The sequence below is a fragment of the Macaca fascicularis genome, chromosome 7 (assembly GCF_037993035.2).
Source record: "Macaca fascicularis isolate 582-1 chromosome 7, T2T-MFA8v1.1".
In the NCBI taxonomy this organism is placed as follows: Eukaryota; Metazoa; Chordata; class Mammalia; order Primates; family Cercopithecidae; genus Macaca; species Macaca fascicularis.
Window position 1 is genome coordinate 131,205,908 of NC_088381.1, and position 27,861 is coordinate 131,233,768.

A 27,861-nucleotide genomic window follows, 5' to 3' on the forward strand; every position below is an offset into this window, starting at 1 on the left:
AAAAATAAAATCTATATAAAGCAAAATAAGAAACTACTTTTTCAAGCCAAAGACTAATATTAACATGGCTCCAGGGAATTTTTTTTTAAAAAAAGTATTAGGACATGAAGTATGCAGCTAATGAAAAGCAGAGGTGAGACATCATACTCAGCATATTGTGGAATTATCTCACCTACATACACTTTGAGCTACATCTCAGGGGCTTCCTTTCTCTCTTTGCTAATATCAACAGTACTAAGTTTTACTGTAGTTCCACAAGAGTCCTCTATGGGAAATAAGCACTTAATAAAAAACTTTGCCAATTGCCTGAAATGGCACATGCAAACTAAAGCAGTTTCACGAGGAGATGAAAGATTGTACCTGCCAGTCAGAACCTGGAGAAATGGAAGAATATTTCTACATCTGGTACTAACGCATCTAACTAAGATTGTTTAAAATAATAATCATGAAATATGATATCCCATTTCAAAACCAAAGGCAAGATTTGTAAAAGGGCTTGCAAAGATTCTCGGACAAGAAAACCACTCTTGCAAAAGACCATTCTGATGGTGTTCTAAATTAGAAACATATGGATTAATTTTTCCTCGAAATACAGAATTTCACATTTAAAGAGGAACAGTGCTTAGAAAAATGTGTTACGTTTTTATGCAACCTCAAAACCTTCCCAATGGGGGTAAGAAGGAGTCAGAGTCTAGTCGTATTTAAAATTTTCCTATCCAAAATTTAAAACACTACCCAATAATTTATCTACCCCCAGTGACATACTGACCATGCAAGGCAGTGTTAGCACAAAAATTAGAATGCGGACAAGACAGTGTATGCTTTTTAAAGTGATGAAGGCTTAAAGGGAAAAAAAATGTGAAAATACTGATTGATTTGTTTACTTGTGAGAGTGTTTATGTGTAGAAAGTGATAAAGATGTGGTGAGTGACCTAGAACAGGAGGCAAAAAGGGCAACTGATAGACTAATGCAAATAGGATGGAACAAAATATTCAAGAACATTAAAACATGATTACATAGTCCAAAGATCCACATCTGCTAGGCTCCTGTGCATTTTATTATATGTAATATGTTCAGTATGTTATTGTGTGCACTTGGGCAAGTCATCTAAGTTCTCTGTAAAATAAAATGACCAAACAAGGGCTCCTCCCACTTTAAAAATATTTCCATGATTCTACTGTGCATAGAAAAAAACGCATACATTTTTATTTCCCTCATGGAGTATTTTAAACTTTAATAAGTCTCCTTCCTTTAGGAATGAAGGCTATAGGCCCGGCACGGTGGCTCACACCTGTAATCCCAGCACTTTGGGAGGCCAGGGTGGGCGGATCACGAGGTCAGAAGATGCAGACCATCCTGGCCAACATGGTGAAACCCCGTCTCTACTAAAAATACAAAAATTAGCTAGGCGTGGGGGTGCGCGCCTGTAGTCACAGCTACTCGGGAGGCTGAGGCAGAAGAATCGCTTGAACCAGGGAGGCGGAGGCTGCAGTGAGCTAAGACTGTGCCACTGCACTCCAGCCTGGGCAACAGAGCGAGACTCCATCTCCAAAAAAAAAAAAAGGCTATATCAATATCAAAAAAACAATGAGTTAGCAAAATTTTTATTTGGCTTCTAAAAGTAGTTGTACAAAATCCTCCTACCTGTGCATGGAAGAGTGATAAGCTCCTGACAGTGTGTAAGGGGATCAATACTTTCACCAGAAACTGTTTGTGTTCTGCCTTAAGAGGTAAAGCAAAGCCATTGATAATACTAGGGAGAAAAAAGAGACACAAATTAGCAATGTTACCACAACAAGTTAAACTGAGACAAACTGTTCTTGTGATATTAGTTAAACTTAATCAGTTTGTTTGTACAAAACAACATAATACCCACCCCAGTGGCATTCAGAATTTCTTTTCTTTTCTTCTTTTTTTAGATAGAGTCTTGCTCTATTGCCCAGGCTGGAGTGCAGTGGACCAATCTCAGCTCACTGCAACCTTCACCTCTGGGATTCAAGCCATTCCCATGCTCAGCCTCCCGAGTAGCTGGGGTGACAGGCACCCACCACCATGCCTGGCTAATTTTTTTGTATTTTTAGTAGAGACGGGGTTTCACCATGTTGTCCAGACTGGTCTAGAATTCTTAACCGCAGCAAGTGATCTGTCCGCCTCGGCCTCCCAAAGTGCTGGGATAATAGGCGTGAGCCCCCACACCCAGCCAGGATTTCTCAATGACTTCAAGGCATACAATAAGTTGGAAGGAAATTTAAGAGAAGAAAATTTGCTTCTGATCACCCAACAAAGGCTCCTGTGCTCCTAAAATTAGTCAGATGGTTTCCAAAAGTTATTTATCAAAACCCTTTATTTTCCCTCCCTTTTCCTTCTCCAAATAATGGCCCGCCTTGCTTGCTTCCGCCTTAAATATGACCTTTTCCATTTCCAGGTATCATTCCTTCTCATTCCTGAAACCGCTGCCCAGCCTAGGAAAGTCACTGAGAGAAAGCTGTGTGACTTCACCTTCTTTTTCTCTTCATGTTAGGAGAAAAGATTAAGTAATCACGTTGTCCAGCTACATTATTCTTCCTTGTGTGTAGAAACTTAGACCACAGCTCTTTCCAATTCATTCCACTACTCCAAGCAGCAGCTGTTCAAGGACTATACCCGGATACACAACTCCTTTGAAAATGGCAATCCTTCCAATTATTATCAACCTGCTTTCAACAGATAAGGCAAAGGACCAGATAGCCTAAAAACTAATGAGAATAAGATGTTTTGGAGTAACTGGCCCGACCATAATTAGATGTATCATCTTTCTAGTAATGAATGAACTGTTAGCTCTTTCAGTCATTCCAGTGGAACTGGCAATGCACAATTGTGGAAGAATGGAAATGAAATTGTGTCTTGTACAGTCAGTTGGAAAATATGCTAACAGGCACAAATGACAGAGACCCAATGTACATACAGCAAGAGAACTAGGTGAGCATCTCCTGGTGCCACCTGAACCTAATTTTTAAAATAACATTCACCTGAAATTAGCAATTAGAAAAACCGTGCTCACCTTCCTAATATTTCCAGCAGTTCAGCTACACCATTGAAGTGTTCTGTTTCATAAACAAACCTGAGAGAAGAGAAGAAACAGGAGGAGAAAGGAGGAGAGGAGGAGGAGAAGGGAGGGAGAAAAAGAGGAAGAGGAGGGGAGGACGAGAAGGGGGAGGACGAGAAGGGGGAGGACGAGGAGAGCGGGGAAGAGAGGAGGAGAGGGAAGAGAAGGGGGAAGAGGGGGAGAAGGAGGAGGAGGAGGAAGAGAGGAGGAGGAGAGGAGGGAAAAGAGGAGGAGAGAGGGGAGACAAGGGATGGGGGAGAGACAGGGGAAAAGAGGAGAGGGAAGACAAGATGGGAAGAGAGGGGGAGAAGAGGAGGGGAAAAGAGAAGGAGAGGGAGGAGGAGGGGGGAGGAGAGGAGGAGAGGGTGGAAAAGAGGAGGAGCAGAGGGAGAAGGGAGGAGGAGGGGGAAGAGAGGAGGAGAGGGAGGAGAAGAGAAGGGGGAGAGGGAAGAAAAGAAGGGAAGGGGGGAGGAGAAGAGGAGAGGGGTGAAGAGAGGAAGGGGGGGAAGAGACGAAGAGGGGGGAAGATGGGGGAGGGAGAGGTGGGGGGAGAGGTGGGGGAAGAGAGGAGGAGAGGAAGGAAAAGCAGAGGAGAAGGGGGAGGGGCCAGGAGAGGAGAAGATGGTGGAGGAGAGAAGGAGAGGAAGTAAGACAGGAGGAGGAGAGGGGAGAAAAGAGGAGGAGGAGAAGAAAGGAGGAGAGGAGGAGGAGGAGAAGGGGGAGGAGGAAAGCAGGAGAGAGGGAGGAGGAGGGGGAAAGTAGAGGGAGAGGAGGGGTAGAGAAGAAGGAGAGGGAGGGGAGGAGGGGGAGAGGAAGAAGAATAGAGGAGGAAGAGGGTGGGAGGAGAAGATGGGGGAAGAGAGAAGGGGGAAGCGGGTAGAGGGAGAGGAAGGAGAGAGGACAGGAGAATGAAGGAAGGAAGGCAGAAAGGGAAAAAGAGAAGTCAGTATACTGTTTTCAGATATTTGAGATTTACTTAATACTTCCATAAAAACACCAACTTTGCTTCTCTTTATTCCCCCATTACCCTCCACTTACCTTAGAAAAATATTGTTAATCTGTTTTCGGATAAATGCTCTAAGACCAAGAAACTTGCCATAAATTCTGTGTAAGACTGTTTTTAAGTAGTCCCGTTCCCGAGGGTCTTCGCTGTCAAATAGCTCCAGAAGCTGTTGTAAATGAGACATTACAGCTGTCAAAGGCAGTTTCAGAAAAGGATTTAGGAATTCTATTATTTAAAATCCCCTCCTTCTTTCCTCAAAAATGTGTTGAATATCTATTATGTGCCAGGCACAGTGCTAGTTTTTGGGCATATCATGATAAACAAGTCAGAGAAGGAGCTTATATTCCACTAAAGAAATACAAATACAAAATAACAACAATAAAAGTAATAATATGAATAATAGCTAATACACATATGGCACTTACTGTGATCATTAGGCAATTTTCCACGCAATCTACATATTAATCCTCCCGATGAGGTAGTTTTGTCCCCCTTTTACAAAAGAGGAAACTGGGGCACATAAGGGTTAAGAAATGTGCCCAAGGCCGGGCGCGGTGGCTCAAGCCTGTAATCCCAGCACTTTGGGAGGCCGAGACGGGCGGATCACGAGGTCAGGAGATCGAGACCATCCTGGCTAACACGGTGAAACCCCGTCTCTACTAAAAAATACAAAAAACTAGCCGGGCGAGGTGGGGCGCCTGTAGTCCCAGCTACTCGGGAGGCTGAGGCAGGAGAATGGCGTAAACCTGGGAGGCGGAGCTTGCAGTGAGCTGAGATCCGGCCACTGCACTCCAGCCCGGGCGACAGAGCAAGACTCCGTCTCAAAAAAAAAAAAAAAAAAGAAATGTGCCCACAGTCTCACAGCTAATAGGTGGTAAAGCTAGAATTTGAATCCCAGCAGTTGAGGCCAAAAGTCCATGATCTCAACCACTTCACTATGCTACCTACTGATATTCCAAATACACAGTTAAAATAAGCTGACTGGGCGTGGTGACTCACGCCTGTTATCCCAGCACCTGGGAAGGCCGAGGCAGGTGGATCACCTGAGGTCAGGAGTTTAAGACCACCCTGGACAACGTGGTGAAAACCTGTCTCTAGTAAAAATACAAAAATTAGCCACGTGTGGTGGTGGGCTCCTGTAATCACAGCTACTCAGAAGGCTGAGGCAGAAGAATCACTTGAACCCAGGAGGCAGAGGTTGCAGTGAGCCGAGATCGCACCATTGCACTCCAGTCTGGGTGACAGAGCGAGACTCAGTCTTTTAAAAAAAAAAAAAAAAAAAAAAAAAGGATAAGCCTTCAGCTCTACTAGAACATCCAGGAAAATGAAAAAATTCTGAATCAAAGCAAGCATCGAAAAGTCTCAATGATATTGGCAACGGTCCTTTTTAGATCCGGACTCTTGTTACGTAGGTGTGCTCACTCTGTAAACAGTCATCGAAGTGAACGTTGATTATTTCCGTACTTATATTATATGTGAAAAAGTTTTGTTTTTCTTTTTTTTTTTTTTTTTTGAGACAGAGTCTTGCTCTGTTGCCCAGGCTGGAGTGGTGGCACGATCACAGCTCACTGCAACCTCTACCTCCTGGGTTCAAGCAAGCAATTCTCCTGTCTCAGCCTCCCGAGTAGCTGAGACTACAGGCACCTGCCACCACACCCAGCTAACTTTTTGTATTTTTAGTAGAGATGAGGTTTCGCCATATTGGTCATGCCCAGCCATGGATAACATGTTTAAGTTCCCAAACATTTGTAATCTAAAGTTAATAACCAAATCCTGATAACATCACATCTATGTGCTCAAAATGAAGTCCACGCAACTAGTCCAAAAGAGGTAACAAGCTAAAGTTTCAGCCAAATGCCAGTGGGCACAACAGATTCAACTCAATCTCTATCAAAAATTCCAGCTGCTTTGTTTTTGTATCATTGACAAGCTGATACTAAAATTAATATGGAAATGCAAGAGAGCCAGAAGAGCCAAAATACTCTTGAGGGAAACAAAACTTGAAAGATTCACACTTCTCTATTTCAAAACTTAGTCCAAATACAGTAATCAAGACAGTGTGGTACTGGCATAAAGACAGACATACAGATTAATGGAATAGAATTGAGAGCCCCAAAATAAGCCCTCACATTTATGGTCAACTGATTTTCAACAAGAATGCCAAGTCATTTCAATGGGGAAAGAATAGCATTTTCAACAAATGGTGCTGGAACAACAGCATATCCACATGCAAAAGAGTAAGTTGAACTTCTACCTCACAACATACATTCAGATTAACTCAAAATGAAATCAACCTAAAATTAAGAGCTAAATTATAAAAAAAAAAAAGAATAAATCTTCATAACCCTAGATTAGGTGGTATTTCTTAGATATGACCCAAACCATAAGCAACAAACAAATAAATTAGACTTCCCCCAAATTGAAACCATTCATGCTTCAAAGGACACCATCAACAAAGTGAAAAGAGAATGCACACACTGGGAGAAGATACAGCTGACCCTGTGCAAGTTCACTTGCATGCAAATTTTCTTCCACTCTTGGCTGGGCGTGGTGGTTCACCCCTGTAATCCCAGCACTTTGGGAGGCTGAGGCAGGTTGTTCACTTGAGGTCAGGAGTTTGAGACCAGCCTGGCCAACATGGTGAAATCCCATCTCTACTAAAAGTACAAAAATTAGCTGGGTATCGTGATGGGTGCCTGTAATCCTAGCAACTCAGGAGGCTGAGGCAGGAGAACTGCTTGAACTTGGGAGGCAGATGTTGCAGTGAGCCGAGACTGCACCACTGAACTCCAGCCTGGGAGAGAGAGCAAGACTCGGTCTCAATTTTTAAAAAAAAATTTTTTTTTCTTCCACTCTTGCTACCCTGAGACAGCAAGACCAACCCTTCCTCTTCCTCCCAACCTCCTCAGCCTACGCAACGTGAAGACCACAAGGATGAAGATCTTTATGATGACCTACCTCCCATTAATGAACAGAAAATGTGTTTTCTTTTCTTGATAATTTTCTTAACATTTTCTTTTCTCTAGCTTGCTTTATTGTAAGAACACAGTATATAATACAGATAGCATACAAAATATGTGTTATTCAACTGTTTATGTTATCAGTAAGGCTTCCTGTCAACAGCAGGCTATTTGTAGTTAAGTTTCTGGAAAGTCAAGTTATACATATACTTTTCAACTGCTCAGGGGTTCACTGCCCCTAATATCTGCACTGTTCAAGGTCAACTGTATTTATAAACCATATATCTGATAAGGGACTAGTATCCACAATATATAAAGAACTTTTAGGTCAGGCATGGTGGCTCACGCCTACAATCTCAGCACTTTGGGAGGCAGAGGCGGGTGGATCGCTTGTGCCCAGCAGTTTGAGACCGGTCTTGGCAACATGGCAAAATCCTGTCTCTACAAAGAAATTCAAAAATTAGCCAGGCTTGGTGGCACATGCCTGTAGTTCCAGGTATTTGGGAGGCTCAAGTGGGAGGATATCACCTGAGCCTCAGGAGATCAAGACTGCACTGAGCCGTGATCGTGCCACTGCACTTCAGTCTGAGCAGCAGAGAGAGAAACTCTGTCTCAAAAACAACAACAAAAAAAAAAAATAAGAAAAAATAATTTTAAAAGCTCAACAATAAGAAGAAAACCCAGTTTAAAAATGGACAAAGGATTTTATTTAACAGCTAAATCGCAAAGGAAGTATACAAATTTTGGTCAATAAACACATGAAAAGTGCTCTATTTTATTGATCATTACAGAAAAGCAAACCCTGGCTCACACCTGTAATCCCAGCACTTTGGGAGCTGAGGGGGTAGATCACGAGGTGATGGTTTGAGATCAGCCTGGCCAACACGCTGAAATCCCATCTCCACTAAAAACACAAAAATTAGCCAGGCGTGCTGGCACACGCCTGTATTCCCAGCTACTCAGGAGGCTGAGGCAGAAGAATTGCTTGAACCTGAGGTAGAGTTTGCAGTGAGCCGAGATCGCACCGCTGTACTCCAGCCTAGGCAACAGAGCAAGACTCCACCTTGGAAACAAAAAAAAGAAAACCCAACAAGGAGATACTCAATGGAAGGCTATAATGAAAAAGAGGGATAATAAAAAGTGTTGGCGAGGATATGGAGAAACTGGAACCCTCATCATTGTTGGTAAGAATGTAAAATGGTGCAGCTATTTTGGAAAACAGTTTGGCAGTTCCTCAATCTCCCACAGAGTTACCATATGACTAAGCAATTCCACTTTCATGTATATATCCAACAGAACCGAAAACACATGTCCACACAAAAACGTGTACACAAATGTTCATGGGAGCAAAATTCATAATAGCTAAAAAGTGAAACAACCCAAATATCTGTCAGCTAATAAACAAAATGTGATGCCAGGGAATATTATTCAGCCATAAATAGGAACAAAGTACTGATACATGTTACAACATGAATGAATCTTTCAAACATCATGCTAAGTAAAAGAAACCAGACACAGAAGGCCATACAATGTATGATTCCATGTATGTGAAATAACCAGAATAGGCAAATCCACAGTGGCAGAAAGCAGAATGGGGAGTGGCTACTAATAGGTCTGGATTTTTTTTTGAGACAGAGTGTTGCTCTGTCACTAGGCTGGAGTGCAATGGCGCTATCTCAGCTCACCGCAACCTCCACCTCCCAGGTTCAAGAGATTCTCCTGCTTCAGCCTCCCATGGGTCTGAATTTCTTCGGGGGATGATGAAAACATCCCGCAATGATACTGTGGTGATGGTTGCATGACTCTGTAAATATACTAAAAACCACTAAATTGGAAACTTTAAAATGGCGAATTTTATGGTGTATGAATTACAACACAATAAATCTGCTACCTTTACAAAAAGTCAGTGTGCAAGTTCCTCTGGCTGAAGAACAAACTTGGAAATCGGTTTGAATGTTACTGAGTTGTTTTTTTTTTTTACATTCATCATCATGGAAATAAAGCAAAATTCGGTTCTAGTGTCTTTCTAGCAAAACATTTCAAGAGCACATAGCACACAAATTAAAGCAGACTACCATCGTCATCAAAAAGACTATCAAGACATATGTAAGTTTGACCTCAGGTGATTAAGACATGAGGTTGAGACTGACAGCAGAATTAAAACTTCATGGTCAATAATCGAATGTGCTTTTGTTTGGTGTTTTACTTTAAATAAAAGACAGAGTTATGGACAAAAAAAAAGGCCCCTCAAACATGGCAGGAAACACAAACTAAAGGATGGTCTTCAAAAATAGGTAGACAGACAGGACACAATTTTTAGCTACACAATGCCATCCACCATCCATCTATCATTCATTCATTCATTCATTCATTCATTCATTTTAAAAATGAGTATTTCAAGTAAACATTTATGGTGTGCTTATTAAGGGCCAGCCAGTGGGCAAGCTGTCAGGGATACAATGATAAGCAAGACAGATACAGTCTTTGCTTTCTCAGAGCCTATTCTAATGGGGAATACAAACAATTAAATAAACAGCATGTTAAGTAGTTCAGGATGTTGTATAAATCCACAGCAGACACATCTACTGTATTTGGAAGAGGTGGAGTGATCAGGGAAGGCTTCTAAAGGAAGAGACATCCAGGCCGACCCATGAAGAAATGAGGAGTTAGAAGTGGGATAAGAGTGCTCCTCACAGGCTCAATAGTACATGCTTTTACTAGCAGCCTATCCAAACAGAAGATGTTGTGAACTACCGCTCTCTGCCCATTCAGCAATACAATAACTACATACGTACTGAGTTCTTTCTATGTGCCAGCGATGGTCCTCATTGCTGGACATACACATTGTAGAACAATTGTGGAGCCCATCAGGGGAGGCAATGGGCAAGTTAACTCATTTCCACAGGAAAACATTCTATCTAGGAAAGAAAGGCATGTAGCTCCAGCTAGCAAAAAAAAAAAAAAAAAAAAAAAAAAAGGCCCCATATAGACCCAATATCTCTTTATCTATAATAAAGTTCCAAATGACATAAGCTCTCTAATCCACCCATCCAGTCCACCCATCGACCCAATCCCATTCCAAGGCTAATAGAAATAATTAACCTTGTAAGTTTTATTTTTTAAATTTGGTTTCTACTTTTAAGTGTTTCAAAAGGCTTTAATGAATAACTTATAACCAACATAAGAGGAGGTTTGAGGGTGTGTAATATTAGCAAAACTTGAATCAACTTTCCTTGCATACTCTTAATCTTGAGTTTAATGAATACATAATAATTAAGCAAGAAATGTTTAACTGATGTTTTCATTAGGCTCTCAAACAAAATGCATTGCCGGGTGCCTAACTTTAGATATTTACAAAGCCACAAATATTAAATGTATCATGTTCTATGAGAAAGATGAACTACAGTATTAAACTATTTTTCTGCTTCTCTGTAGAACATGCTTTTGATGATTTTATGATGCATGAGACAGAAATATAATAGTGCACAGGCCAAAAAAAGGGGGAGTAGGATGAGCTCTGATTTCCAAAACAAAATAATATGAGTGTGCTTAGTCATATCTATAGTCCCAATCACTTCCACACAAAAAAAGAAATATACGCCCACACCTGTAAATGCCTAAGTGGACTGTGCCATCCATAATATAACAGGCAGCTTGTAGTCAAAGAAAAGAAGTTAAGAAGCTGGAGCATTTCCAAGGTGATTACAGAGGAAAGACAGACTTGTCAACACACTAACTCCAAGTTTACAGAAACCAGCCTTCTTGAAGCTCACAAATAGGGATAAACTACATAGTGATTTAGCCAAATAACCTTTCTTTGAACTCATAAATCTACAATGAAATGAGAAGAGTGAAATGAAAAAGGGCTGTAAGGGTCTTCTAGCTAGGCAGGGGAATTGAACCTCTCTCCTCCTGAATCCTCCCTAAAATGACAGTGAAAGAATAAGAATAGAAGAAAGCCTTGGCATAGAGAGGACTGGAGAGAAAATTTGGACTTATTTGTAGACTTCTCAAAGATGGAAGTGGATGACAAGAGGTAACTATCTTAGGTTTCCTCTTTCTCCAGTCTGCTAAGTGTTTTTCCATTCTGCAAGCAGGGAAGGAAGCCAACAAGAAGCAGGCCAGTTCACTCCACAGAACCCTTAAAAGGCTTAGAAACTAAAGGCACCAGATATATTTGATGGTAAGGGTGTGAGAAATAGCTAAAAACAGGAGGACTGGTTGAAAGTCTGTAGAAGACCCCCCAGATCCCATGTAGTGTACTGATGATTTACAATGTAAGTCTGGAGAGAATGAGTAAGTATCTAGTCTTGGAGACATCATACACGTTAAGTAAATCACTTGTTGGAAATAATGGGATGAAATAAAACTCTGCATACCTAAAAGGGACATATTTGCCAGCTTTCTTCCCTGACCAGGCTCCCAGTGCTATGTAAGTCAGAAGATCAGAAAGTCCCTTTTGGAAGAAACTGACAGCCTCAAGAGGAAAGACCTACAGATATGCTAACAGCTGAGGGTTTCCTAATGAAATGGCAAGGTCCTTGACCAGTTATCCCATTCAAAGTCACCAGTTGCCATGTGTCACCATGCAAATATAAACACACATGTGCACACTGTAACATACACAAGTTCTAAGCAACTTTTCGGTAGACTAACATGTAATTATGGCTATGAAGTCAAAGATCACCAGATATTTTAACATAAAAGACCACAACAAACAATTATAAGGAACTCAGAGGAAACAAGCACAATGCTAGGAGTACCAAAAAAATTGCAAAAAGGAAACTATAACATCCTCAAAGATAAACAAATATGCTGGATTCTTGAAATAAAACAGAGTGCTGTTATTCAGGTAAATATTCAGGACATTTTTTTAAAAGCTTTCAGAAGTTCAACATATAACAAAAATTTTAGCAGAAGCAATAGAACATTAAAATGAGCAAATCTACCCCTGAACATACAACCAAAAAACAGAGTTAATATATAGAAGAAGATTTTTAAAACCAGGAGATCCAATACATAATAGCAATCTAGAAAGACATGGAGACAGAAAAATAGAAAATGAACAGAAGGAAATTATCTGGGGAATAATTCAATTCAATTTCCAGGAAAAAAAAAAAAGTCATGAATGTCAATACAGATATGGCCCATTAAGTGTTCTGCACAATAAATGAACAAAGACCCACACCAAAGCACATCACTTTCTGGACATGGGGACAAAGAGAATATCTCAAAGAAGTTACAAAGAAGACACGTCATTATAAAGGATAAGGCATTCAGTTGGTGCAGGGCTTTTTAATACCAACACTAGAGGCTGGAAAACAATGGATCAATTCCTTAAAACATCTGGGAAAGTTCCAAATTTACACCTAGCCAAAACGTCAATCAAGTAGGTAGGCAGGCTGGGCACAGTGGCTCACACCTATAATCCCAGCACTTTGGAAGACAAAGGCGGGCTGATCACTTGAGGTCAGAAATTTGAGATCAGCCTAGGCTAACGTGGTGAAACCCCATCTCTACTAAAAATACAAAAATTAGCCTGGCGTGATGGCATCCGCCTGTAATCCCAGCAGCTGGAAGTTGCAGTGAGCCAAGATCGTGCCACTACACTCCAGCCCGGGCAACAAAGCAAGAGTCTGTCTCCAAAAAAAAAAAAAAAAAAAAGTAGGCAGAATAAAGACATTTTCAGACAAGTGATCTCAGAACATTTACATCCCATTCATGCTTTTTTAGGAAGAATCTAGAAGGTATGTTCCACCAAATAAGAAGTTAAACAAGTAAGGACACAGTGTAGAAGGGCAGCAAAGGGAAGTGCTGGGATGACTGTGTGGGTGGCCCAGAGCAAGCAACCACTGCCAATAAGAGCAGGATGACCAGGGCTCCAGGAATAAGGTCTCCAAGGGAAAAAAAAAAAAAGGAACTGATAGACTACTTGATATGTGGGTCATACTGAGAAGGGCTGTATGGTACTCTCAGAGAATTAAGGTATACACTAGTATATCTTAATACTAGTGATGAATACACAGGAAAGTAAGTAAAAAATAAGGCAACTATTTTCCAGGGCTAAAATTAAAAAAAAAGCTCTACAAGAAAAGAAATGTAATTATGTGCCTTGTAATGAACAACATGTATACAATAGTACTCATTCTATCATCTGATTCATTCAAATTTTGTGATATAACATTGGATGTAGAGAGGGAGTTATAGTGGGAGATACATAATGGCTTACAGTAGGAAGTCGACAGACATAAATAAAATCTAAAATGACAAGTTAAGAAATAGCAGTATAAGCATGCTGTTTAGAAAGATGGAAATAAATATATAGAAACAACTGGAAGACTTAAATGTGGTTACCTCCAGGAAACAGGACTCTGGTTTGGAGAAAGATGAGGCAAGAGATTTGCCATTTTTCATTAAAAACCATATAAACATATTTGAATTTTAAAAGTAGGCATTATCAAAACTATTTTTAAAAGTCATTAAGAGCAAAAGATTTCGAGCAAAAAAAACCCAGATCCTCTCTGCTACAATAAATAATTACCCTGCCCTACTCCATGTAAAGTAAGATTTTAGAGAACATCAGAAATCTTCAAGTAGATAACCGATAAAATTGGTACTCTAAATGTTTTCGTCCAAAGTGCCACAGAGCACTCAAATCAGATGTCCACATTTCTGGCTTTGTTTGCAACTTTCTCCTACTATCTGAAAACTACCTTCCTCATACTTTCACCTTGGCCAAATACAGAGAAAACAGCCCAGAACAAAGAAGGCAGAGCCAAAGGTAGTCTGGCTCCAATGAATCAGATCGACTCAAGGGATGCACTGTATGAAACGAAGCAACCTATGGGGCAACCACTGAGAAAGGACAATGGGGACAAGGGATCAAATGGTTGCGATCACCAGCTTCTGGCAATTCTGACTCCAAGACTCCTATGGAAATTCAATATAAAACTTTCGAAAGTGTAAGGCGTACAAATATGAATAACTCCACCAAGTCACACGCTTTTATTTTCCTCCATTTAATTTCAGGCATTCTTTCCACAAACCAAAGAAGTTCACTTTTTTCCCCTTGAGCATTCTATCTATTTCAAGACAACCTTATGAGTTAAGTTTTTAAGACAACCAGTTTGGTCAGCAATTCAAGAAAGAGCTATTGTGCTAAATAACGATGCACTTAGTGGGAAGCAGGCAGGGACTAGCTACATAATTTGTGGGGCAAAATGAACATACAGTGGTCCTTGCTCAAAAAGTATTAGGAGTTTCAAGACAGCAAGAGCAGAGCACTAAACCAAGCACAGGGCCCTTCCAAGCACAGGGCCCAGTGTAACTGCACAAATTACACAACCAGGAAGCTGGCTCTGAATGCAGGAGTCAGAGCAATAAAGCCCTTTTTACAAGATTTTTGAGTTACACACTGGACAGGACAGGATGAGGTGATCTGCTGTTAACTGGTAATTGGTAACGGCTATCTCATAAAATTCCAGGTAGAAATAAATGCTCTAAACTCTTATTTGCTACAGGCTGTAGGAGGGAAATGTAAACATTTTGACACATTCAAGGAACTCGGTCGGAAAATACAAACTCATTTGTATTGGAGCTGAGATTCAAGGCCTCGTGGAATTTATTTCAGTCTAGAACTAAAAATTTTTTAACAGGTTGGTTTATCTCATGTCCAATTTGTGTTGAGTTTTTAAAAACACAATAACAAAAGGTCACTTTTAAGGACAGGCTGAATGATTTGCATGATTTGCATAATTTACATGATAATTACAGCACCTTTCAGCTAAATATAACAGCAAATGTGAAGTACAAATTACTAAATAGCAATCTCCAGCAGTACATATGTTTACGGGGATACTTGAATAGTATGTCTCTTAGCAACCACTGACTGTTTCAGATTTGCAGAGTAGTTGAAAGCAATCTTTAGAAATATGTTGCTAAACTCTTGCCACAATAATCCACCCAATGAAATAATACAAGGTTTGACAATTCATTTGGGTCTAAACAAGCGGTTGGGGGATCATAAAGCAACCATTTTCCCAATCATCCCAATACAGATGAAAATTATCTTTATTGATAATAGACAAAATTGTTCCATAAGCCTAGGCAAGTCTACATACTCATAGCTCTAGAAGGCAGTTTACCAAGTTAATTAAGTCTAAAATCAACATTACCACAGACAAAAGTGCACTATGCAATGAACTGACTATCTTTGATAAATCTCTAACAGCTTTCTTGTGCAAACACTTAAGTGAGTACACAAAAAATGCTACAGGTTATGTAAATCTAGATTTAATAAAAATCACAATGAAATTCAAGTGAGCCAGTCATACTATTCTAGGATAAAAAAACAACAAAACACTTCAAACAAAAACATTCAATACCCTTGAATGAAAAACGACAGACTGTTGGCCGGGTATGGTGGCTCATGCCTGTAATCCCAGCACTTTGGGAGGCCAAGGGGGGCGGATCACGAGGTCAGGAGTTCGAGACCAGTCTGCCCAACATGGTGAAACCCTCTCTACTAAAAATACAAAAAATTAGCCAGGCGTGGTGGCACGCGCCTGTAGTCCCAGCTACTCGGGCGACTGAGACAGAAGAATCACTTCAATCCGGGAGGTAGAGGTTGCAGTGAGCCGAGATCGAGCCAGTGCAATCCAGCCTGGGTGGCAGAGCTAGACTTCATCTCAAAAAAAAAAAAAAAGAAAAGAAAAACAACAGACTGCTTTGTCTGGCCCTACCAAAATATGGCTTTCCAGATTCTCTTGAAAAACCAAAAGAGGGCCGGGCGCGGTGGCTCAAGCCTGTAATCCCAGCACTTTGGGAGGCCGAGACGGGCGGATCATGAGGTCAGGAGATCGAGACCATCCTGGCTAACACGGTGAAACCCCGTCTCTACTAAAAAATACAAAAAAATTAGCCAGGCGAGGTGGCGGGTGTCTGTAGTCCCAGCTACTCGGGAGACTGAGGCAGGAGAATGGCGTGAACCCGGGAGGTGGAGCTTGCAGTGAGCTGAGATCCGGCCACTGCACTCCAGCCTGGGCCACAGAGCGAGACTCCGTCTCAAAAAAAAAAAAAGAAAAAAAAAAAAAAGAAAAACCAAAAGATCCAGCAATACTTGGCTCACTTACCTAGAGACCAACCGTTCTGGGAGTGGATTGGCAACAGGATCTAAGCTCTCTAAATCACCACAGTTTCCATCACTCCTTTGGTCACACCCACACTACTTCATTATGTACCATTTGTCTGTCCTCTGTAAAGATTTAAATGAGCTATCCCTGGTTTTCACACATTATAAATTATACATTCCTGGACTAATAAACATTTATGTCCAACACTGATTGAAGGAAATCAGTTGGCAAAGTGTGGAACTGAAAAGAATCCAGAGGCACAGGAGACCCATGTAACATCTTAAGAGAACCCAACAGCCTGTGAAGAACCATGTACGTAGAGTCCAATGGATATCAGTGATCTTTAGAATAAGAGTTGGATTTCAAATAATTCATAATGTGCTAGGTAAGACATGACAGGCTAACACTATATGATTTCATGGACTGAAGCTATTAAAGAAAACACAGCTTAAGAAAGTTCTCAAAACAAAAATCCTAATAAAAATATTAGTGACAGCACTAGCATAACGTTTACTGAATACGAACCACATGTTGGGAATACTTCTGAGAGCTTGTATAGGTATTTAGTTGTTAAATCTCCACAACAACCTTACAATGCGATTATATTACGGATATTTTGCATCTACTTTCTAGATGAGGAAACTGAGGCACAGAGTAGTTATGTCACTTGTCCAAGGTCAAACCCAAAAAAATGGCAGAGCCCAAATTCAAATCAGTCTGTACACTTAACCACCAATCTATACCGTTCCCTGAGGAAGAAAAATTCAAGGTAATGAAAAAGGCACTTGAGGCAACACAGGAAGCTTTCCTTTGCGCTTTAGATTTTAAAAAGCGCAGATATAAATGCTGAAGGGAAGGAAGCAATGAATACTGGGCATAAAACAATGGGCTATCCTACAAAAATAGTCTCAGGAAGACTAATGCACAAAATCAGCTGAGGTTTATGAAGAATTGCAAGGCAATAAAATGAGAATGTACTTGCAGATGAAATTTTTTATTATTCTTATTGATTATAACATATATGCTCATTATTTTTTAAATGTAAAAAACAGAGATATCTAAAAAACAGGAAGCGAAGATCATCACACATAATCACCCCCTTCCAGCCAATTAACGACAATTTGGTAGAACTCCTTTCAAAATCATTAATGCATATTGCTATAGTCTGAATGTTTCCCCTAAAATTCATGTGATAGGAATTTAATCCCCAATGAAACAGTGTTGGGAAGTAAGGCCTTTTGGTAGGTGTCAAGGTCATAAGGGCTCTGCCCTCATAAATAAATTAATGCCACTATAAAAGGGGATTTGGGACCTGGGTTCACTCTCTCTCGCCCTTCTGCCTTCCACCACGTGAGGGCACACACAGTAAGATGGCACTCGTTAGATGCCAGCACCTTGATCTTGGACTTCCCAGCCTCCAGAACTGTAAGAAATAAACTTCTGTTCTTTATAAATTACCCAGTCTGAGGCATTTTGTTAAAACAGCACAAAAGAACTAAAACAAAAATACTAACATTATTTTTCCCTAAAATAACAGATACAGGCTCAAACATTATGCTGTTCTATAACAATGCATGTTTCACTTAAAAATAGATCATGAGTAGGTCAATCACATTCTTTTTACAAACTGATGAATATTTCACTATATGAATGTCCACAGTTCAATTACCTCCTACTAAGGAACTTCAAAGTTATTTTCTAATTTTCTAATAATTATTAACAATGGTGCATTCAATACCTTTGTATATACATCTTTTGTACATATCTGATCGTTTCTCGTGGACTTGCTGGGTCTAAATTTAAGCTGATAGAATACTATCGGTTTCCTCTTCAGGACAATTATGCCAATTTAATGTATGTGTGTATATAGCCATCTATTCATATGTCTATTCATTCATTTATTTGGTACAACTTCTTATGAGTTTTATGGCACACTCAGCAGGGTCATCTCCACCTAAGGTGCTATTACGTTCCATTCTCCTGTTCCGACGCCATACCATTTTAATTAATTTACCTTTTCCTTTGTAGTATATTATTTAATAAGTATCATTAGTCATCTTTTTCAAAAATTTATTTCATGAACTCTAAACATTTGAAGTTTTTTAAAAATTGTAATTTTAATTAGAACTGTACTAATGTAGAAATAATTTGGAGATTATATGAACATCTTTCTGATAGTCTTCCCATCTAGGAATATGCCACATTTCTGCATTTACTCAAGCCTTCTTTAAGTTTCATATACATTTTAAAAATTCTATTTCAAAAAATGAAGATTTTAAAATTAATATTGGAAGCCAGGCACAGTGACTCATGCCTATATTGCCAGCACTTTGGGAGGCCAAGGTGGGCAGATCACTTAAGTACAGGAGTTCAAGACCATCCTGGCCAACATGGTGAAACCATGTCTCTACCAAAAATACAAAAATTAGGGCTGGGCATGGTGGCTCATGTCTGTAATCCCAGCACTTTGGGAGGCTGAGACGGGAGGATCATGAGGTCAGGAGTTTGAGAACAGCCTGGCCAACATAGTGAAACCCCATCTCTACTAAAAACACAAAAAATTAGCCAGTCGTGGTGGTGAGTGCCTGTAATCCCAGCTACTCGGGAGGCTGAGGCGGCAGAATTGCTTGAACCCGGGAGGAGGAGGTTGCAGTGAGCTGAGACTGCATCACTGCACTCCAGCCTGGGTGACAGAGCAAGACTGTGTCTCAAAAAAACAATCAAACAAACAAACAAAAATTAACTGGGTATGGTGGTGCACGTCTATAATCCCAACTACTCAGGTGGCTGAGGCACAAGAATTGCTTGAACTTGGGAGGTGGAGGTTGAAGTGAGCTGAAATCGCACCTCTGCACTCTAGCCTGGGCAACAGAGCAAGACTCTGTCTCAAAAAAATAAATTAAAAAAAATAAAATTATTGGAATCAAGAAAAATAATACATTCTATCAATGTGGCCAGATAATATATGAGGGGGGTGTGAAAAGATGAATAAATATTTAATGAGCAACTACTATACTCCATAGGTGATAACAATAGACATTTTTACAAGTCATCTCATTTTATCTCATAACAAGCCCACTTGATGTGACTTGTTGTGACAGGTGACTCTTAATGTAATTTTATAGAAAAAGACACTAAGGATCAAGTGCCCAAGGTTTTCAGTCACCTGTTTAAGACTAAAGGCAAGGATCCTGTCTTTGTATCCACGCTGCCAAGTGAACTAAGCAGATTTGACAACTGTCGATTTTGAGGTGTCTCCTATTTTACTTAACAGTATCTTATTTATCCTGTTATCCCATGTCATGAATGAGGAAACTCAGGCTTACACAACGGGTATACAAACTTGCTGAAAGTCGTACTGCAAGTAGGCAGAGAAGCCAGAGTTTGTATGCAGTTTCTTCTGACCCCATAGCTCACATTCTCAGCTCCTAAAATATACTTACAATACATAGGGAAGTCAATATTCAAGTCCAAAGCTTCCTAACTTTCCACTACGTCATAGCAAAACAGCTCAATTCGTATTTTGTTTTTGTATTCACTGACAGAGGAATGAGTCGGAAGACTGACTGCAAAGAACATATTCAGCTGCTACAGAAAATAAGTTGAAATCTCATGGATACAATACATTCTGTCTAACTGAAGAAAGAAATTTTAAGCTGAGATTACCAAGAATCTTTTTTGAGATCATTGAAAACCCACAGAAAATAGAAATCTGCCCAAAGAAAAGAAACAGAGTAAACGTTATCCTGATTTGTCAAAAGGAAAAGGATGTAGGTTTCCAAGAGAAACACCCTAGGACCAGGTGGCACCATGGGAGACTGTGGAGTTCAGAAAAATGCAAGGACAAGCAGGGGTGTGAACAAGACCCGACTACAGAGTGCAGAGGTTGGCAGGACCTGTCAATTCAAGGACAGTTAAGTCATGGTGGAAAAGAGGAGGACGAGTGAGTGAGATGGGGGATAATGGGGTAAAATATCAGCATCAATCCCTCAAGCCCCAAAGATCCCACCCACTCCCCAGCAGAACCAAACCGGCCAGGAAGGGATATCAAGAGAACCAGTTAAGAAATTAAGGCCCCCTCTAAGAAGGCATTGGGAACGAAGGTAAGTCATCAGCAGACTAAAGGGTCAGGAAAAGGACAGGAGGCCAACTTACAGGTTACCAACATGAATGAGCAGAGTATTCCGGAAAATGGGAGCTAACAGGCACCCAGGGCTTATTCCCAACATAGAAGTTAATGCACTGATTGGTCAGATGATTTCAATCAAGCTCTCGGTGGTGGTGCTGATTCTGCCAAAACCCCTGCTTGCCACTTTCACGATTCATTCAGGAACTGGGGTGAGCCCTGGCGTGAAGGTCAAATTTATAACAGATCCAGCAGATGGAAAGTAAAGAAGGCAACAATTGGAAAAATGAGGAAGGGGCTGAAAATGTAAAGTATATAAATGAACTTCACTACTGACACTTATTTCCTGTCTCTGGCAAAATTTTAGGACAGATGAACAAACCCATGGTTTGCAAGCACTTAGGGCAGGATCATCAGTAAACAGCACTAGCTCTAGACGTTCACTAATACCACATGGCAGATGAATGGCATTCCTTTTTATGATAAAGTTACAAGGCCTATAGATGAGAGTAATGCTGTAAACACAGAGTCCTGGCTTTTACCACAGCATCTAATAGTCTCTATGTTCTCCTTACAATCAAAATTAAGAAATGCAGGAAGGATAATGTACTAGTAACTTTCTGGATCAAGGATAAAACTCAAAGATTACTGATTATGAAGTTGTGTAATATAGGGAATTTCTAAAATAATATAGGGAATTTCTAAAGGCTCCTATCTCAGCCCTGGCTAGTTTAACAACTTTTTCTTTTTTTTAATTATTTTTATTTTTATAGTTTTGGGAGGACAAGTGCAGTTGTGTTACATGGATATATTGCATTGATACTAGTTTGAGTTTTGTTCCCTCCAAATCTCGTGTTGAAATGTGATCCCCAATGTTGGAGGCGGGGCCTAGTGAGAGGTATCTGGATCATGGAGGTGGGTCCCTCATGAATGGCTTGGTGCTGTCCTTGAAGTAATGAGTGAGTTCTCACTTTATTAGTTACTGTGAGATCTAGTTGTTAAAAAAGAAAGAAAGAAAGAAAAAAAAAAAGCCTGGCACCTCCGCCCCCTCTGTCTTGCTTCTCTCTCAACACGTGACACACATGCTCCCCCTTTGCCTTCCACCATGATTATAAGCTTCCTGAGGCTCTCGCCAGAAGCAGATGCTAGTGCCATGCTTCTTGTACAGTCTGCAGAACCATGAACCAAATAAACCTCTTTTCATCATAAATTACCCAGCCACAAGAATTTCTTTACCGCAACACAAAATGGACTAATAGATGCATGCCAGTGAAGTCCGGGCTTTTAGTGTACCCATACGCAATAGTGTACACTGTACCCAACAGGTAGTGTTTTATCCTAGTTAAACAACTTTAATCAATGACTTAGATGAGGCCAATAGCATATCTAGATCACAGATGTCATAAAGATGGAAGACACAGTAAATAAGGTAGACATGAATAAGGGATAAATGATTCCACAGGAACATATGCCAAGTACTACACTTAGATAAAAAAGCAAACTGTGTAACAACCAACAATAAGTAAGCCAGGCATGGTAGTGCACACCTGTAGTTTCAGCTACTTGGAAGACTGAGGTGGATCACTTGAGCCCAACCTGGGCTACAGAGCAAGACCCTGTTTGTTTAAAAACGAGAAAAGAAGAGAAACATGCAGCAATATGCAGAAAGCTCAACTAGAAGCCAGCTATAGCCAGAAGCTTAACATAAGTTGGCAACGTCATGCTACAGCAAGAAATGCTCATGAGACTTTTCCTTTAAGAAACCTAGAGTCATGACAAGGGAATGAAAAGGCCAACTTGAAGCCACACCGGGCTGACCAGGCTCAGGGCATTCTGTTGGGATATAGATGTCATATTAGGGGACAAATGGACACATCCAGGATACTTCAAAACTAACCCATGAGACCCAAGAACTCAGTCTGGAGGAGAAAGTGCATACTGACAGCTGGTAGGCTAGATCCAGAAGGCAAATGGGCTAGTTCATTCTGCACAGGATTTTAGTAATACCAGAAAACTTAACAGAAGAATCTGGATTTCTATTTATCTTGGGGGTTGGCAAGGAGAAAAATCTGGGGATAACTGAATGAAGAGGGGTAGCCAAAGCCCCATTTAATAGGAACCAGTCTACATCCTATTGTCTGACCCCCGGCTTTCAGACTTACTATGAGTGAGGCTATGAGCATTTCAATTGCAACCACTGATGCAGAGAAAAAGAGTCAAAGGGTGAACACAAAAGCTGTGTTCTAAGACCTGAAAGGTTATGTCTGGGCTAGAGATATACTAAGATATTATTCTGAGGAGAATAAGGACAAAGGGTACAAGGCATAGACAGGTTCAACATAAAAAAGAACTTCCTAACAAAAACGGAACAAGCTGCCTGTGTATATGGCTTTTCTTCACTGAAAAAGGGTCTCAAAGGAGACTAATTTGCTAAAGAACTAGAATACATAACCCAAAAAACGTCCTTTCCAAATCTGGGTTTCTCTGATGTTTTCGTATTATAAGTTTCATTATCTTCAGTACCGTCTACCATGGACAGCACACTAGGCTGAGCCCTGAATGTTTTTTGTGTGAGAAAAGCACTGGCTTCATAGTACGACCATAGGATTTACTGATTCCATGTCAACTAAATACAGGCTCTAATACAGAATTACTATCTGATCTTCTCAGGCACATTAATTCACAAAAAATAGGAGAACCCTATTATTTCATTAGTGTTCAGATGTGAGGGCTACTTCTCCCTCGAAGTCACTCCAAGTTACAGTGAGGGAATCACAAGGAGGCATCATGGCACGATGGACAGAAAACCAGAATACGAAATGTGCTTGAGCAAACTTGACACTCTTTCTAGACCTCAGTTTATGCATCCATAAAATGGGGCAGGGGGAAAGGGAGGGCATAAAAATTTAGCCATGTCTACTTTACAAGATTGTTGTACAAATCAAATAATGCAGGCAAAGGTGTTCTGACAATTAGACAGCACTATATACATGCAAGGCTTTCCAATACAAAATGTAGATCTACTATGTATTACTTACATTTTTTTGAAATAAATTATGCTTCCCTGGCATAGCAATCCATACCAATTTCCCTATTTACCCCATGATCCACATATCCATCTATTTATCTACCTCTCCATTTCTATTTCAGACTTCACTTTTCCAAACCCTCTCATGTTAAAGTGTGAGCCAGGATTCAACAGTGTGGTACCAAAGTACTCTAAATGTGAAGTAAAGATCAAGGATCAGTCCCATGTACCTAGGGGAATAGGGTGTACAGGTACTAATGAGCCCCATAGGCAAGGCACCAAAGCGCCTTTCAGCTCTGAGCTGACACCTGAACTTTGAGTTTCATTCCACTCAGCCTTACTTAGGATGTGGAGAGGCCTCCACGCCCCTCAGCTCTCTGGAAGTTTGCCTGCCCCTGTTGGATTGAACCCTATGAAACTGCTGTTTTGAGTGTTAAAAACAGTCAAAAAATTGGGTATGGTTCAACCTACATATCCTAAATTCCAAATGTATTAATTTAATTAAGGAAGGAAATGAGATCACAAAGGTTATCAGCCCCCTCCCAGTAAGGCACAGGAGATCAATTTCCTGCCAAATTAATGTTTTATTTTTTATTTTATTTTTAGAGACAGGGTCTTGCTCTGTTGCCCAGGCTAGATCAAATTAATGTTTTAAATTTGAAATTCTTCTTACTGGCTTACTAGGAGATAAACATTTATTCTTTCCTACATTAGATGCCCCATATGCCACTCAGAAAAGAGCTACACCAGTGTGGCTCAAGCATCCATTTTTAGAGATGAATATATCAACAACAGGAGCAAGGAAGTGTTATCTAAAACTTCAGTGCCATGAAAGCATCCAAGTCCCAGGTAAAAAGGAAAATCCACGGTTATAACATGTACAATGAGGAGTCAGGAAAAAAAGTGTTCCTGGAGATGTTCCAAATGGAGGAATGAGAGTTAATCCCTTTAGGGAAATTTTAGAATGTTAAGCTGTGCTATTTTCTAGCAATGAAATCTCATCAGTACCCTGACTTTGATTATTTATTACAGGTTACTCATGCTTTGAAGTCTGAGCTTGCCTACTCAGTTTTAACAGATCTACACCACAGTTCTTTAAGAATCCTTATGCAAATATAAAATTTTAAGCTATATGAAGATTCACACAAACCAAGGTTATATACATGAAATTCCTTTATAATTAAATTTTAAGAGAAAACTATAGGGATTTAGGCATTAGCATTCCTGTCTATTTGAAATGTAATTGATTTCTACCACAAATAAACTTAAATGTACCTATTACTTTTAATAGGCAGTAATGGAAATTAACTTCTGTTTATATATATTTTTGTGGTTGACATAACTGTCATTGCAAAATTTTTTTAACAGACATGACTAGAAAATGAGATAAAGTGTTAACTAGAAAACAAATACACACATCCACAATAATTTGCTTACCTGTAATACAAATTTCTGATCTATATATTTTTTGGCAATGCTGGGTTGGAATTCTTGGCTTTCCAAAAATCGTATGAAAAATTCATATACGAGCTGCAACAAACAGATTATGGTTAATTTCAAATTATGATTCACTGGGAATAGTACTACAAACCACCAAAAGCCTGTAACACTAAAAGTGACAGGGCTTAGAAAATTGATTTTAAAATCAATCAACAAACCACGCCAGCCTGTCTTGTGGCTCACAGTTGCTGTTATGCTTTCAACTTTTAAAACTTAAAATTAGAAAATACAACCAAAGAAAAATTTCCCATAATCTTACCATTCAGAGACAACCACTGTTAACATTTCAATGTATGTATCTCCTTCTACAACATACTAATGTACTATAAACATATTCTTACAGTTTTGCAAACTGCTTGTACCATTTATACAATATATTATGTATATACTTCATTTAACATACCATATAAATATACTTTTACAGTTTTACAGACTACTTTTACCATTTAAACAATGTATTATGAACAATTTACATCAATAATATCTAAACTATCATTCTTAGTAGCTGTAAGTAGTCCATTATAATTTATAATGAATAATTCCATTATTCATAATTAACTTAACCAATCTCCCAGGCTTAGACATTTAAGTAGTTTCTGAATTATTTCTCCATCATTCTGCATCAACGTGCATCACATAACATACGTCAGCATGTACTTGTTCAATTATGTCATGAGGAAATGTTTCTAAACATGGAATTGCTAGATCAAAAGATATCCAAACATTCAGAATTTTGATACTCACTGACAAATTCCTTTTCAGAAAGTTTATGGCAATTTCTACTCATCCCATAAGATGGTGTGGCACAATATACCCATCTGCAAAAAGTTAGCCTCAAATAATTGATAAACAGTGGGGAATTACTGCCTATTCTCTTTGCATAATAAGTCTATGTTAAAGGCTACATTAGATCCTGATGAGGTATGCAACAGTATATCAAAACCAGAACCTTTAACTGGTGCAACTGCCTGCGCCTGTAGTCTCTGCTACTCAGAAGGCTAAGGAGGGAGGACTGCTTCAGCCCAGGAGTTTGAGTCAAGCCTGGGCAAAAGAACAATACTCTGTTTCTTTAAAATATATATGTATATAATCTAGAACTTTTTAAGAACTTTTTAAAATATATATACATTATATATATAACTATATATATATATTATATATATATAACAATATATATATATATTCCTGAACATCTAACTCTTTCCCTTACTAACTGTGTAGCCCTGAGCAAGTTAATTTCTCTGAAACTTTGTCTCTTAAATGTTATAATGGAGATGGATAGTCTCTAAGTTTAAATGTGATAATACACACATAAAGCCCTCTGCACAATGACTAACATGTATCATCATCACTATTCCTAAAATAACATTTGCTAACTTTTTGGTCTCACTCCTTTACACTTAAAAATTAATGAGGATCCCAAAGCTTTTGTTTATATGAGATACATATCATATATATGATATATATATATCAAATTAGAAATAAAAAGTGAAAAAAGCTTTTAAATGTTACTGTTTCACTTAAAAACAAGGTGCATTATATGTTAACATAATTATGTTCCTGAAAAAAAAGAAAAAAAAAACCTTTACTTTCCAAAAGAATTGAGAAGAAAGTCATTGTTTTATATTTTTATAAATCTCTTTAATATGTGGCTTAATGTAAGACAGATTTTCATCTGCTTCTATATCCAATCTGTTGCGATATGTCATTTTGGTTTAAGCATATAAAGAAATCTAGCCTGATGGAGATCCAGTAGTTTAAAAAAGGGAGCATATTTTACTAGTTTCTTTTTCTCCCACATAATTGTGGATCTTCTTCTTTGATGCTACACTAAATTCAACAAATTGTCATTTCTTAAAGATTAGTTGCAACATACAATCTGAAATGATATCAATGAACTTTTCATACTTTGTTACACTAAAACCCAATCATCTGTCTTGCACTTTGAATGGATCTTTATCCATGCATGGATTCCTAACATCATTTGCCAACTGGAAAATATTGGTTCACTGAGTTATGCAGCTCTTTCAAATGTTGACACATTTTATTATACAGTATCTAAAAATATCACATTCTTTATTATCTCAATTTTATTTTTAAAAAGTCTGTAAGCTTTTGGAAGCTGCAAGCTCAAGGTGACAGATGCAAGACAGATATAAGTTTTCTAAAATTCTAATTCTAAATTCTGCATTAATACTCTAATTTTGTCAGTGGTAACAAATATTGTCAAATGGTTTCCTTGTTTGTTTCAGAGAAATATCTGTCAGATACCCGTCTGAATAATCATAGTCTGTTAGTCATTCCTTCAAGTAAAAATGATGTTTCATGAGGAGAAAAGAAAAAAAGGCTAGTTTAGGTTACAACTCAAAAACGATTACACAATGCTTTTCCATAAGATAACCATTATATTTTACAAATGCTTTTCCATAAGATAACCATTATATTTCAATATGCAGTGGATGCATACTTCCCATTGTGTCATGTAGAATATTTTTAAATGTGTGCTTGAGCGTCAAAATTTAATAAAATTATTTTTGCTGTTTCTTCAAAGATGTTCTCAAGTGAAATTGGCTTTTTTTACACTTTTAATTACAAGTACATGGTAGTGAAGAATACTCGACCAGTTTGACACAAGTAACCTTGATTCTCGTTAAGGTGGCAGCAATTTTAACCACCACCACTTTTGCAATGAATAGTACAAACGTCAACACAGTGAAAGGACAAATCATATATACAGCACTGTTATAAAGGTAGTTTTGACCTTGCGGGACACTGAAAATCAGGTCTCAGAGCCACTCTAAAGGTCCAGACACCACTGATTTAAACGTTTCTTGTCACGTCAGACTCTAACTTAAGACTTAAATAAGGGATTCACATTAGCATTTTACTTCCTTATAAAACTGTTTTTCTCCTTGGAACTCTCTGAATTCAGAAAAATTTCTTTCCTAATGATCCGGACGTTGCCAAGTTTCACACGTTATTTTGCTAGTCAAAATAATGCCCAAGTCCTAAGACCTCAGAGAATTG

General features: G+C 39.1%; 1 protein-coding gene across 6 annotated transcripts in view; it reads right to left on the reverse strand.

Annotated features, from left to right (window-relative positions):
- Positions 1-27,861, reverse strand: part of PPP2R5E (protein phosphatase 2 regulatory subunit B'epsilon) — a 172,973-nt gene that overhangs the window by 21,021 nt on the left and 124,091 nt on the right. For all 6 annotated transcript variants that reach the window (XM_005561447.4, XM_005561448.4, XM_005561446.4 and 3 more), the window contains exons 5-8: positions 24,772-24,864; positions 4,125-4,255; positions 3,042-3,101; positions 1,646-1,754 (exon numbers count right to left, since the gene is read on the reverse strand). In XM_005561447.4, coding sequence (XP_005561504.1) covers positions 1,646-1,754; positions 3,042-3,101; positions 4,125-4,255; positions 24,772-24,864 — 393 coding nt within the window. The remainder of the gene's footprint in view (positions 1-1,645; positions 1,755-3,041; positions 3,102-4,124; positions 4,256-24,771; positions 24,865-27,861) is intronic.